Source organism: Haliotis rubra, unplaced genomic scaffold (assembly GCF_003918875.1).
Source record: "Haliotis rubra isolate DU_JTF1 unplaced genomic scaffold, ASM391887v1 Scf305, whole genome shotgun sequence".
Classification (NCBI taxonomy): Eukaryota; Metazoa; Mollusca; class Gastropoda; order Lepetellida; family Haliotidae; genus Haliotis; species Haliotis rubra.
In genome coordinates, this window is record NW_025766975.1 from 372,288 (window position 1) to 386,773 (window position 14,486).

Below are 14,486 nucleotides of genomic sequence, written 5' to 3' on the forward strand. Positions count from 1 at the left end.
GACTGCTTACACTCCTTGCGAACACCTGGTATCTTTATGAGTTTCACTGATCCATTCATTTGATTTCTGTCTCTGTTTTGCCTTTTCTGCCCAAAGAAATTTGTTCTACAGATAGCAGTTACTGATAAAACTGATTATTCTCTGACCTTGGCGATGTTAACACTGTCTACCAAGTCTTTGCCCATCCCAGGAACGGCCGTCGCCCCAGATACCACATTCTGTGTACATACACCTGGTCAGTGTCATTGACTTCAGTCTACGTGGCCGGCAACGATAATGCAGCTATTGTTGTGTTTTATTGTTGTTGTGGTCGTAAATGGTCGACTGCCGCAGTATACAATATATGGCAAGAATCTTGTTCTTGGAGGGGGAGCGTTGATGGAAAACAATGCCCATGTCTGGTCAAGGATAGTTGAAATGGCGGTAAGAATCACAGAGCAGAGACTAGAACATGTCCCTTTGAACATTCTCAGTTTTGTTTGTTTGTCCTTCTTTTATGCCTCACCCAGAAATATTCCAGCTATATTGCGGCTATTCTAAATAATAGAATCCGGACCAGAAAATCCAGTGACCAACATCATAAGCATCGTTCTACGTAATTGGGATACATGTGTCGACGTATTCAGCAAGCCTGATCACACAATCCCATTAACCGCTCTTTACGACAAGCGTGGGTTGCCGAAGACCAATTGTGATTCGAAGCTTCACGGGTCTTCGGAGTAATTTGTCCCCGTAATCATGAGCGGCGAATAATATTGCCCAGCTGACGTTGAGCACCACTCATTCAATGAATTATTCCAAAATTATTTATTCTCTTCTAGTCTTTTTGCAAACTGCAAGCTTAACGAGCTCCAATGCTTTTATGAAAGCTGTGGGAAATCAACATAGAATTTCAGTATATTATTGATTATTGTCACTCTTGGCTCTGAAGGGAGTTGAGGTTTTCAAGTGCATTATGTGCTGTCAAATCTCCCGAACGTAGTTCTAAGTATTTCTGTATCTCTACCAATCCTCATAGAAAACTTCCGTCTTAAATCATTAAAGGGGCACTTATCCAGAGCGATTCCTGTTTCGCGCCAACGATCTAATCACGACATCAAGCTGCCGTCTGGTCGACCGTGACGGACACGGGGGACTGGGCAGAATTTCTTAAACATTGAGACAATAAGAACGGTGGGTGCCCATCAGATGCCGTTATTTGAAAATATCCCTTGTAGTTCTTGTCTGATTGTAATAAAGTATCCCAGCAGTTTAATCTTTTTCGGATTTTCTGATGCGTGGATGGCATGATGACTGATATAGTTTGATTTTATTTTGTGGTATTTACGTCGATGTTTAATCATGTCATGTAACAACGTGATATCTAGCTGGGATATTAAAAACAAACATTTGATTTTTTAAATCAGTAATAGACGTCACATGGACATTGCTAGAAAATCGATTTTTTTTATAGGTAAATAGGTATATGCAGTTAATGCTTATGTGTATTTCTTAATACAAAAACAGCCTCGATCCCACAGTTTTTTAGGGAATAAAAGTTGCATGTAATACAGCGATTACTACTCCGGTCCCTTGTTGTAACCCATGTTTATTGTCATCATTTAGTTCATGGTCAGTTAATGAATTTATAACAGGTATAACTCAGATCACCCGACAAAGGTTCCCATTTGGCATTGCTCGTGTCAGGAGTAAATACTAAACATTATTAATTAAGGTCCGATGTAGCAAATGTACGACAAGGTATGTACTATGCGCAGTAGCATACAGCAAGAGGAATTATCAGCTGAGTCAAAAAGAAAAACACCAATCAAAGGATTAACGGATAACAGGTTGATTGATTAATTACTTAAAATTTTGCACAGCGGATTTGTCAAAAGGTAGTGTTTATGTATGTAGATTTACTAACGTATACTGAATTCACCCTGTCGCACAGTGCCTGTGTAAAATAACGTCCTTCCTTCAAAGGATTACCGCCAATACGTTGATTGTTTGCTCCTTGTTGTCTAACTAATTATTTTTAAAAGAATGGCAGACATCATGAAAATACAAATGTAGTTGTCAGGTGTGCTATCTTGGTGGACCAATGAGACTAAACACCACCGTGAAACCCCTGAAACAAAGTTACGTGGTCAGTTGGGAAACTACCACTAGTTATAAAGTTATATAATTAGTCCATATCAGACACGTGACTTGGAACAGGTTTCTTTGTCAACTGCAAATGGGCGGCACATCGTTCCTTCTCAAAATCATACCAATTCATTTTATTTCGCCGTGAAGTTCTTCGATGCACCAGATCGCACTTATGGCGCGTGTGTATGAAATATGATTTACTCTGTGATTCAATCCATAAAATGTCTTGATATTACAGTCATTTTATAAATTCATTAAAAAAACAGATCTTACAGTCATTTTACGAAGTTCCAAAGTGGTTAAAATATAATGATAAATTAATTATGCTAGAATTATAAGACAAAAATATAAAACCGTAGATCTACATTGACTTCGTTTTCTTACAATCCTACGTAACATTTTTACCACTGGCAGATGAAGTTAAACTTTAAAATGGTTTCATTTGTTAACATGATAATGAAGATGGAAATATTAATGGGTACAAAAGATGACTACATACCAATTAATTCCAAGACGAAACTTTATTACAACCTTCAGTCAATGTAAGGATGCGCCCTTGTACTACAATGCGCTTACGGGTGGCGCAGCAGTGATCGCAACCCAGTCAAGAATTCTGGGATATCATCCGGATAGACTCGGGAAAATGAATAACAAAAGCAACAACCAGTCCCGGGAATTGCTCTAGATCAGTGCCCCTTTAAATCATATCAAAACAAACAAATTACAAATATTAATTTTTTTATCGTATATTATTCTCCCCTCAACGTTATTCCTCTTCACGGGTCAGTAATGAAAGTAGAAGCAGAAGTATAAAAGGTACAGTAAACAGGGACGGGCTATAGCGAACTCAAAGGGTCTACTACTTTTAGTTCGTCATAACCTTAGTTCGTCATACGATAAAATATACAGTCAGTGGCCTGTACGCTTTTCGACTAAAATATACAGCAAGTGGCCTGTACGCTTTTCGACTAAAATATACACCAAGTGGCCTGTACGCTTTTGGACTAAAATATACAGCAAGTGGCCTGTACGCTTTTCGACTAAAATATACAGCAAGTGGCCTGTACGCTTTTGACTAAAATATACAGCAAGTGGCATGTACGCTTTTTGATTAAAATATACAGTAAGTGGCCTGTACGCTTTTCTACTAAAATAAACAGCAAGAGGCCTGTACGCTTTTGACTAAAATATACAGCAAGTGGCATGTACGCTTTTTGATTAAAATATACAGCAAGTGGCCTGTACGCTTTTCGACTAAAATATACAGTAAGTGGCCTGTACGCTTTTCGACTGAAATATACAGCAAGTGGCATGTACGCTTTTCGACTGAAATATGCAGCAAGTGGGCTGTACGCTTTTTGGTTAAAATATACAGCAAGTGGCCTGTACGCTATTAGATTAAAATATACAGCAAGTGGGCTGTACGCTATTCGATTAAAATATACAGCAAGTGGCCTGTACGCTATTAGATTAAAATATATAGCAAGTGGCCTGTACGCTTTTCGACTGAAATATACAGCAAGTGGCCTGTACGCTTTTCGACTGAAATATACAGCAAGTGGCCTGTACGCTTTTTGATTAAAATATACAGCAAGTGACCTGTACGCTATTAGATTTAAATATACAGCAAGTGGCCTGTACGCTTTTCGAATGAAATATACAGCAAGTGGGCTGTACGCTTTTTGATTAAAATATACAGCAAGTGGCCTGTACGCTTTTTGATTAAAATATACAGCAAGTGGCATGTACGCTTTTCGACTAAAATATACAGTAAGTGGGCTGTACTCTATTCGATTAAAATATACAGCAAGTGGCCTGTACGCTATTCGATTAAAATATACAGCAAGTGGCCTGTACGCTTTTCGATTAAAATATACAGCAAGTGGCCTGTACGCTTTTCGACTGAACTTTACAGCAAGTTACCATAACGCTTTTCAAATAAAATATAAAGCAAGTGGCCTGTATGCTTTTTGACTAAAATATACAGCAAGTGGCCTGTACGCTTTTCTTCTAAAATATACAGCAAGTGGCATGTACGCTTTTCGACTAAAATATACAGTAAGTGGCCTGTACGCTTTTTGATTAAAATATACAGCAAGTGGCCTGTACGCTTTTCGACTAAAATATACAGCAAGTAGCCTGTACGCTTTTTGATTAAAATATACAGCAAGTGGCCTGTACGCTTTTGACTAAAAAATACAGCAAGTGGCCTGTACGCTTTTTGACTAAAATATACAGCAAGTAGCCTGTACGCTTTTTGATTAAAATATACAGCAAGTGGCCTGTACGCTTTTCGACTAAAATATGCAGCAAGTGGCCTGTACGCTATTAGATTAAAATATACAGCAAGTGGGCTGTACGCTATTCGATTAAAATATACAGCAAGTGGCCTGTACGCTATTAGATTAAAATAAATAGCAAGTGGCCTGTACGCTTTTCGACTGAAATATACAGCAAGTGGCCTGTACGCTTTTCGACTGAAATATACAGCAAGTGGCCTGTACGCTTTTGATTAAAATATACAGCAAGTGACCTGTACGCTATTAGATTTAAATATACAGCAATTGGCCTGTACACGCTTTTCGAATGAAATATACAGCAAGTGGGCTGTAATGCTTTTGATTAAAATATACAGCAAGTGGCCTGTACGCTTTTTGATTAAAAATATACAGCAAGTGGCATGTACGCTTTTCGACTAAAATATACAGTAAGTGGGCTGTACTCTATTCGATTAAAATATACAGCAAGTGGCCTGTACGCTATTCGATTAAAATATACAGCAAGTGGCCTGTACGCTTTTCGATTAAAATATACAGCAAGTGGCCTGTACGCTTTTCGACTGAACTTTACAGCAAGTTACCATAACGCTTTTCAAATAAAATATAAAGCAAGTGGCCTGTATGCTTTTTGACTAAAATATACAGCAAGTGGCCTGTACGCTTTTCTTCTAAAATATACAGCAAGTGGCATGTACGCTTTTCGACTAAAATATACAGTAAGTGGCCTGTACGCTTTTCGATTAAAATATTACAGCAAGTGGCCTGTACGCTTTTTGATTAAAATATACAGCAAGTGGCCTGTACGCTTTTCGACTAAAATATACAGCAAGTAGCCTGTACGCTTTTTGATTAAAATATACAGCAAGTGGCCTGTACGCTTTTGACTAAAAAATACAGCAAGTGGCCTGTACGCTTTTCGACTAAAATATACAGCAAGTAGCCTGTACGCTTTTTGATTAAAATATACAGCAAGTGGCCTGTACGCTTTTCGACTAAAATATGCAGCAAGTGGCCTGTACGCTTTTTGACTAAAATATACAGCAAGTGGCCTGTACGCTTTTCGACTAAAAAATACAGCAAGTGGCCTGTACGCTTTTTGATTAAAATATACAGCAAGTGGCCTGTACGCTTTTCGACTAAAATATACAGCAAGTGGCCTGTACGCTTTTTGATGAAATATACAGCAAGTGTCCTGTACGCTTTTGACATAAAAATCACAGCAAGTGGCATGTACGCTTTTCGACTAAAATATACAGCAAGTGGCCTGTACCCTTTTTGATTAAAATATACAGCAAGTGACGTGTACGCTTTTTGATTAAAATATACAGCAAGTGGCCTGTACGCTTTTCTACTAAAATATACAGCAAGTGGCCTGTACGCTTTTCGACTAAAATATACAGCAAGTGGCCTGTACGCTTTTCGACTAAAATATACAGCAAGTGGCCTGTACGCTTTTTGATTAAAATATACAGCAAGTGGCCTGTAAGCTATTCGACTAAAATATACAGTAAGTAGCCTGTACGCTATTCGATTAAAATATACAGCAAGTGGCCTGTACGCTTTTCGACTAATCTATGCAGCAATATGCCAGGGGCCCGTTTCACAAAGCGATCACAGCACTACGACTGTCGTAAGTTTATGTTAAAGTATGGGAGGTACGATCACCTTAGTTCTACGATCGCTTTGTGAAACGGGGAACTGGCTCTCAGAAAAAGAAACAAGGTTGTTATATCCTTCAGTTCGTTACAAGGGTGTTCGTTATAAGCGTAGTTTCGAGCAGTTGTGTCAGCAGAGGAGTGATGGCATGGCTCGCTGCTTTTACTACAGTCTCCGCCACGCCTGTGACTTTGACTCTGAGGACCATCCATAGTACGACCCTGAACATGTCCAGGGCGTCATGGAAAATGATGCTTTCAAACTTCTTTGGAATAGGCCCATATACAGCCTGAGAAGAATTCCAGCCAACAAACCTGATGTTGTCCTTTTTAATAAAGCTAAAATGAATATATTTATATCATAAAATTTTCTGTCCCTTTTGACAGCAATGTGATTATCAAGATTGAGGAAAAGCATGATAAATATGCGGACCTCACCTTTGAAATGTCTCGCTTGCATCCCAAGTACACTGACGTCAGGCTCCACATTGTTTTCGGTGCCCTTGGTTTGGTACCTCCTGATCTCTTGGCGCAGATCAAGAGAGTGCCCGGGTTCTCCACCGGGAGCACAGCCCTTCTGACTCTCTGGGTAATGCAGAAGGCTGCAGTGTTGGGGAGTCTTCATATTCTCCGGAAAGTTCTTGGTGGGTTCGACTAGGCAGCGTTTCCTGGGAGAAGTCCCATTCGCTGTCTGGGTTGCGTGTAGAGGGGGCACGGGCCCTGAGCTGATGATGTGCCTTACCAGCCTGACTGTGCCAGGATCACCCGAACCCTCTCTGCTGCATACTATTTTTAATCTGTAAAAAATAATAATAATAGTAGTAGCAGTAGTAGTGGTGGTGGTGGTCGTGGTTGTGGTAATGTTAGTAGTAGTGAGTGTGTGAGTGAGTTAGTGAGTGAGTGAGTGGCGGTTGTTGAGAGGTTTTGTTCTAGTTGTTGTTTGTGGTAGTTGTGGTAGTAGTGGTAGTTGTGGTAGTCCTTGCGTCGTTTGGAATATTCCTTCGTAAAGTCGTGGCCTTCGATAAAGATCGACTGGTAGTCTTTGCTACCGATGGGAACGCCTCAGTAAAGCTGTCAGAAAGTTCCATGTTACACCAATGCCCCAGTGGAACATACCACGTGTTCACGATTTTAGATTCTATGTGCACTTGCGACCGCCTCCGTGGTGTAGTGGTTAGAGCGTCCGCCCGGAGAGCGGAAGGTCGCGGGTTCGATCCCCGACCGCGTCATACCAAAAGACGTTAAAATATGGTACTTGCTGGTCCCTGCCTGGCGCTCGGCATTAATGGGTACAACAAGGACTGGTCGGCTCGGAGTCAGTATAATGTGTCTGAGTGGGGTATTCATGCTTCACTGCGGCATGGTATCTCAGTGGGCTAGCACTATAAAACCAGCTTCAGTCTGGGCTAGTACAAGCAGCCGCACATACACATACTTGTGCACGTCGACATATGAGCGAAATATTCTCAAGTACGACGTTAAACCCAATTTCATCTCACCTCACCTATGTGCACTTGCATTAGTTTCTGGCGGGTGAACCAGGTTATGCCTCCTGTTTCGCGAACACCTGGTGTCATTTAATATTTCATAAAATTATGGAAATGTTTATTATCATAAAAACGGTAATCGCTTTGTGTTTCTTCCCACATTATGTTGGGGCGACAGGGAGCCGAGTGGTTAAAGCGTTCGCTCGTCACGCCGAATACAAGGGTTGATTCCCACATGGGTACAATGTGTGAAGCCCATTTCTAGCGTCCATCGACCTGGATATTGCTGGAATATTGCTAAAAGCGGCGTAAAACTAAACTAACTCAGACACTCCCACATTATGTTGAAAAGCTGTCATGTTAGAATATCGTTAACTGCTGTGTTAATCCCAGCTCACCCACTCATCCACTTCACAGGGAGGCAAAGGAAATGCACGTATTGGGGTAATTTCAGCAGCGTCAGCCACCCCGGTAACATCGGCTCAGTACTACGTGGACCTTCTCGTCAACAACTACACCGCCTTGGAAGCCACTTTCATTCCTGTCACCGTGGACGATGTCGCGAAAAACAGTGATCCGAATGTTGTCAGACTCATCAAACAGCAGACTGGGTTTTTCATTTCGGGCGGGGACCAGATGCGTCTAGTGCAGGCGTAAGTACAACTGACATCGGGCTGATGCCAGTGAGTGAGTGAGTATGGTTTTACGCCGCTTTTAGCAATATTCCAGCAATATCACGGCGGGTGACACCAGAAATGGGCTTCACACATTGTATCCATGTGGGGAATCGAACCGGCCTTCCGACGTGACGAGCGAACGCTTTAACCACTAGGCTACCCCACCGCCCCACTAATGCCAGTAGAATTTCATTTTGATGATTACCTACGTTCATTCTGACTAACTATCTATTTACCGACCTGAGAAGATCCAAATTAGTCTTCAGCAGCCCATGCTTGTCGTAAGAGGCGACTAACGAGATCGGGTGGTCACGCTTGGTTGACACATGTCATCGTATCCCACTAGCGCAGATCGATGCTCATGATGTTGATCACTGGATTGTCTGGTCCGGACTCGATTATTTACAGACCGCCGTCATATAGCTGGAATGTTGCTGAGTACGGCGTAAAACTAAACTCACTCACTCACTGGAGCATCATTCTGTGTGATTTGTAGTGTGTGCACCGTGGTTGGGCGTGTTCGGGCGTTCCTGTTCCGGGATGTGAGTTAAACAAATACCGCATGTGGTCGTTACCATGGAGAAAACACCCATGATGTGCAGATAACAGTTACAAATGTAACTTAATGACAACATTTTCAATGGAATGCAGGTCTCTTGGGGTGAAGTAGATGCCAGAACCTGTGGTTCCTAAAAGGATACATCATCTTCACTTCCTTTGAGCAGGTACACGCTAGCTGGCAACATTCCGTCTCCAGCTCTCCAGGCAATAAAGGATCAATACGACCTTGGCGCTGTCATATCCGGTTCCAGTGCCGGGACTGTAATTCTCACCGCCGGTCCCATGGTAACGGGTAAGTTACCAAGAAGTGTTACCAAGATGAACTGTTTGTTTAGCATCACTGAAGCTGGTAGTGAGTGAGTTAAGTTTTACGCCGCTTTTGAGTAACGCTGAAGGCAAGATGAATCACAATTTCTTTAATCTATTTTGTATGACGTATCAGTAGACATGCGCATACGTATTAACCCGTCTAATTCTACTCTTACGTGACAACATTGTAAGAATTCCTGCTGAAATGTCGCATTGTCATAGAATTAGGATGTCGTTATCCATAGAATTCGTTACTGTTACCTTTATGACCATTTTAAACATAAACACCACACAAAGGGAAAGTATCTCATGTATGAGTGTGTGAGTGAGTATAGTTTTACACCGCCTTTAGCAATATTCCAGCAAAATCACGGCGGGGAACGCCAGTAATGGGCTTCACACATCGTACCCATGGGGAATCGGACCCGGGTCTTCAGTGTGACGAGCCAACCTTTTAATTATTAGGCTACCCACCCGCCCTATTTTCCCATATAAATGCATGCTGGGAAATACACATGTCATGCGAGGTTCATATGACCAACGCTTGAAATGTACGAATCACGTGGCTTCCAAATTTGACATGAAAAAGAAGATCATTTATGTGACTATGAACGAACTTGACAAAGTGCAAAAATCAGCTCTACAGGAAGCACACTTAAAAGATGCATCCTCCTCCACATCATCACCGTCATCTAAGGTGTGACCGTTTCGTCCATACAGGTGGGAGCAGTTGGGACGCCCTCCGTTACGGAGCTCGTGAGTCGTCCACACACACAAACGACCTCACCTACCGGAAAACAGGGGGCTTCGGAATATACACCGACTATCTTCTCGACACACACTTCAGGTACACCCATGATCAAGATATATACATAGGTTACAGGATAACAGGTTATGTAAGTTTTGTAAGCCCAAATAGATTATCTTAACATATTTAAGCAAGTTTCATCTGAAGATGTCAAATCCCCGCCGCCTCCACAAAGTGCAAAAGAACAGATCATCTCGATGATACTTTGTGTCCGAATACACGAGTAGTTATTGAACAAAACAATACCATGGACTTGGAATTAGGAACGCTGTATTTCTAAACCTCTTGGCTACCCCATCGCCCCACTCACTATTATGAACCAAATATATATTATATGGTCTCTGTATGAACAGAGTAGTTCATAATTAATATGCCGTATTCTATTGTTCAGCAATCGAGGCCGCGAAGGACGCATGGTACGCCTGCTGTCGGACACTCGACACATGTCCAACGGCGTCAACTACGGCCTCGGCGTCAGCGAGAACACGGCCCTCGTCGTCACACACGTCGGCACGGACAACGAACTAGGGGAGGTAATCAGTTTGCGCTGAATAATTATCAATGTCGCCCTAAAACTGCTGCAAGATTGTTCATGTGACATAACAACATTCTCTTACTCACGCACAAGAGGGAAACAATATTCATTCTCTAATCCTTGCATATTACATAACAGAAAGAAATCGTTTTTCCCTCACATTATATAATTCCATATCGTCCAGTTCAACCAAATGTTTATGGAAAGCAGAGACCATATAATAGAGAATGTCACAGGCCCTCGTGTCTTCCCGAGGATTCATGATTTTAATAATATTGTTTTTGAGATGACACCCCGACTCGAAATGCTTCACAGTACAATACATAATGACAAGGCCGGACACTTCTAGGGTGCACCCTACCCGACTGCGTTGCCGATCGCTACGCTACCATCGCATGCAATCGATTAAAACTTAATGTAAACATAACCATGGATGATTGGCCTATCGATCACCACTCATGACACCTACCAATTCTTTATTGTTATTTCTGCAAGTCGATTGAAAACCAATTTTGACTCTCAACTAAACGAGCTTGACACAAATGGATGACGATATGTCCGCACACAAAAGGGGTGTGGTCGAAGCAAGTCCTTTGATTGGCTAACGCTTGCAAATCTGCACATTCTTTATAAATTCGCGGGAATTTTTACTTTCATCGACTGCTTGACCACACCCTCGTTTTGTGCCAACGAATACTTGCAAGTAAATCTTGAGATTAGCCATGTGATGATACGTTTAGCGAGCATCAGGGATATTGGCAACTGTAATGTTAAAACTGCCTTTACCTGACTGGGTTAGTTTGATTTTTGTATTTTTGGTTTATATTCTCTGTCCTGTCGTAGTCTGTGAATTCTCCAAGTAAGTATCGAGGTCCAAGTCGGAATCATCCCAGTGAATGAATTAAGTCGTCCATGGCCATGCCGAATGTTGAAACAAATATTCCAGGCTTATGACGACTCGCATTTCGCGAATGATACATGTTCTGCGATGTTGTCAGTTGACATGTGCAAATGAGAGATAAGATAAAAATTAAGACGCAGCCGGTGAAATCCCGTTAAGGGAATTAACTCTCGGCCCGGATATTACGCAATATTGTTTACGTGGTTACCAGAGTGCTCATTTGCGAATGTCTGCGCATTTGTTGCGCATGTGTACCGGTAGAGGGAAGTTAGCAGCAGGGTGTCGATGTGTATTGGTTACATGCCAGGCCGTAGCGCTGATGGTTAGTGATAAACTGTCGGGGAGGGCCGTCCCTCTATTATATGGTCTCTGTGGAAAGTAAATCAAAATCTGGCTAAAAATATGTTTCATATTTGAAAAAATAATGTTTAGTGTATATTTGAATTTCATATCCCCAAACCAAAGCGTTAGTTAGATAGAGTGTGTGAGTGAGTGAGTTGAGTTTTACGCCGCACTCAGCAATATTCCAACTATATGGCGGCGGTCTGTAAGTAATCGAGTCTGGACAATCCAGTGATCAACTGCATGAGCATCGATCTGCGCATTTGGGAACCAATGGCATGTGTCAACCAAGTCAGCGAGCCTGACCACCCAATCCCGGGTAGTTAGATAGAAATCGAGTGGATGAGTGAGTTGGGCTTTACGCCGCTTTTAATGAGTGAGTGAATTTGGTTTTACGCCGCACTCAGCAATATTCCAGCAATATGGTGGCGATCTGTAAATAATCGAGTCCGGACCAGACAATCACGTGATCAACATCATGAGCATCGATCGACGCAATTGGGAACCGATGACATGTGTCAACCAAGTCAGCGAGCCTGAGCACCCGATCCCGTTAGTCGCCTCTTACGACAAGCATGGGTTACAGAAGAAAATATTCTAACCCTGATCTTCACGGGTCACGTCGCTGTTAGCAATATACCAGCAATATCACGGCGGGACACCAGACACGGGCTTCACACATTGTACCCATGTGGGAAATCAAACCCGGGCCTTCGGCGTGATGAGCAAACGCTTAGATCTGCATGCTGAACGTAAACTTTCACTGTCATCGAATTCGTTACATACCTCGACTACAGACTTAAATCATGATGAGATGTCCCGATGTTTTGGCATTCTTCTGGTGTTACTTGCATTTAGGCCGTTTACAAAACATATCTACATGTAGTGCTTGCAACTGAGTGCTATTGTGAACTTTATGTGCTCGTGGTAATGTTGCTGGGCACGGCGTAAAACAGCCATCAACTCTATCACGTCTCTACCCACCCCCTTTACCTACCCTTCTCTCTACCTCTTCATTTAGTTCAATGGGTATTATTTTTTATTTCTTCATAATTATTAGGTATTTGGCGAGCTCGGCGTTACAGTTGTCGACGTCTCCAAATCCTACAGCGACCCCGCAGAGAGATACTACAGCTTGCGCAACGTGTTTGTATCCTACCTGACAGAGGGCGACACCATCAACATGAAAACTCGCAACATCACCTTCTCCCCTTCCAAGACACCGTTGCGTGGAAACGAAGGCTATGACCACGCCCTAACATCTGACGACATCTTCTACGGGGAGGGGAGCCATGATCGGAAAACAGAGTTTCTGCGCGTGGCAGCTAGCTTGTTCGATGCGCGGAAGGATACAATGACACACGGAGACACGCATCTCACGCACCCACAATTCCGTGTAACAATGTCGAAAACCGGAACTGACACGGAAGGGTATGTTGAGCGACATGAGGACTTCCATTCTGATACGCACTCATATAAGAATATGTACGTAGCTATTGGCGAAAAATGATTAAATATGCCGTTTTGTATGTCTTCGTTATATGTCGAAGACCGTGAACTATAGTGCGTTTGGCTCAAAAGCGGACCGATGAATTGCAATCTAACTCGAAAACTTATAAACATAATATACTCAATGAAACACTGATCCTAATCAAAACATCAGACCAACTCTGTCATTTATTTGCAGATTTTATGTCCTAAAATTAAAAAAGTTGTTTAACAAACAATCATTAAAATATTGACACAGTTCACCATTTCTTACGAGGGAGGAGTGCAGAGAAAGGGACAGCCAGATGTTAGAGAAGCACGTGCACAAGTGCCCACAAAGTTATTGATTCATTAACCTGTGCTGTGCCGTCTCCATCCTTTCTCGCACACCTGGCTGTCCCTTTCTCTTCACTCCTCCCTCGTAACAAATAGTGAACTGTGTCAATATTTTAATGATAGTTTGTTAAACAACTTTTTTATTTTTAGGACATAAATTCTGCAAAAAACTCACAGAGTTGGTCTGACGTTTTGATTATGATCAGTGTTTCATTGAGTATTTTATGTATATTAGTTTTCGAGTTAGATTGCAATTCATCGGTCCGCTTTTGAGCCAAACGGACTATACATCCCAAATGGTGCTTGACAACAAAATCCCATGAAACATGAAGGATATCAAACCATGAACGTTCTCTCGGGGGCTATTATAGTCTGATTAATGTTCCGCTGTGCGATTTACTTGCATAGGGCTAACAGGATCGGGTGGTCAGGCTCGCTGACTTGGTTGGCACATGTCATCGTATCCCAACTGCGTAGACATAGCTGAAATAATGATGACTGCGGCGTTAAGCCGCAGACAAACAAACGCTCTATCACGCATGTATGCACGCACTCACTCCAATATGCACATACTGACTCACCAACTCTGTAGAAAAATGAGATCTGTGAAGATCCGGATTAGAATTGATCTTCAGTAACCCATATTTGTCGTAAGAGGCGACTTACGGGATCGGGTAGTCAGACTCGCTGAATTGGTTGACACATGTCATCGTATCCCACTCGCGTAGAACGATGCTCAAGATGTTGATCACTGGATTGTCTGATCCAGACTCGATTATTTACAGACCGTCGCCATGTAGCTGAATGCTGAGTGCGGCGTAAAACTGAACTCACTCACTCACCCATTATGCCCGCACTGACTCATCAACTCCCGAAAAAAAATGATTTGAAATAAAAGTAGCAAAATCCGATCCACAGAGGGGGCATATTATGATCATGAGTTCATGAATCACTACCAAATTCTTGCTGAATCCTTCA

At 42.1% G+C, this 14,486-nt stretch overlaps 1 protein-coding gene across 1 annotated transcript; it reads left to right on the forward strand.

Moving 5' to 3' along the window:
• The first annotated feature begins 276 nt into the window (after window positions 1-276).
• Window positions 277-13,213, forward strand: LOC124282853 (cyanophycinase-like). The gene is made up of 6 exons (XM_046718885.1): window positions 277-423; window positions 7,969-8,204; window positions 8,951-9,081; window positions 9,819-9,945; window positions 10,298-10,439; window positions 12,745-13,213. Exons 1-6 carry the CDS (start codon window positions 277-279, stop codon window positions 13,192-13,194), a joined length of 1,233 nt encoding a protein of 410 aa, XP_046574841.1. The 3' UTR covers window positions 13,195-13,213.
• Window positions 13,214-14,486: the final 1,273 nt, after the last annotated feature.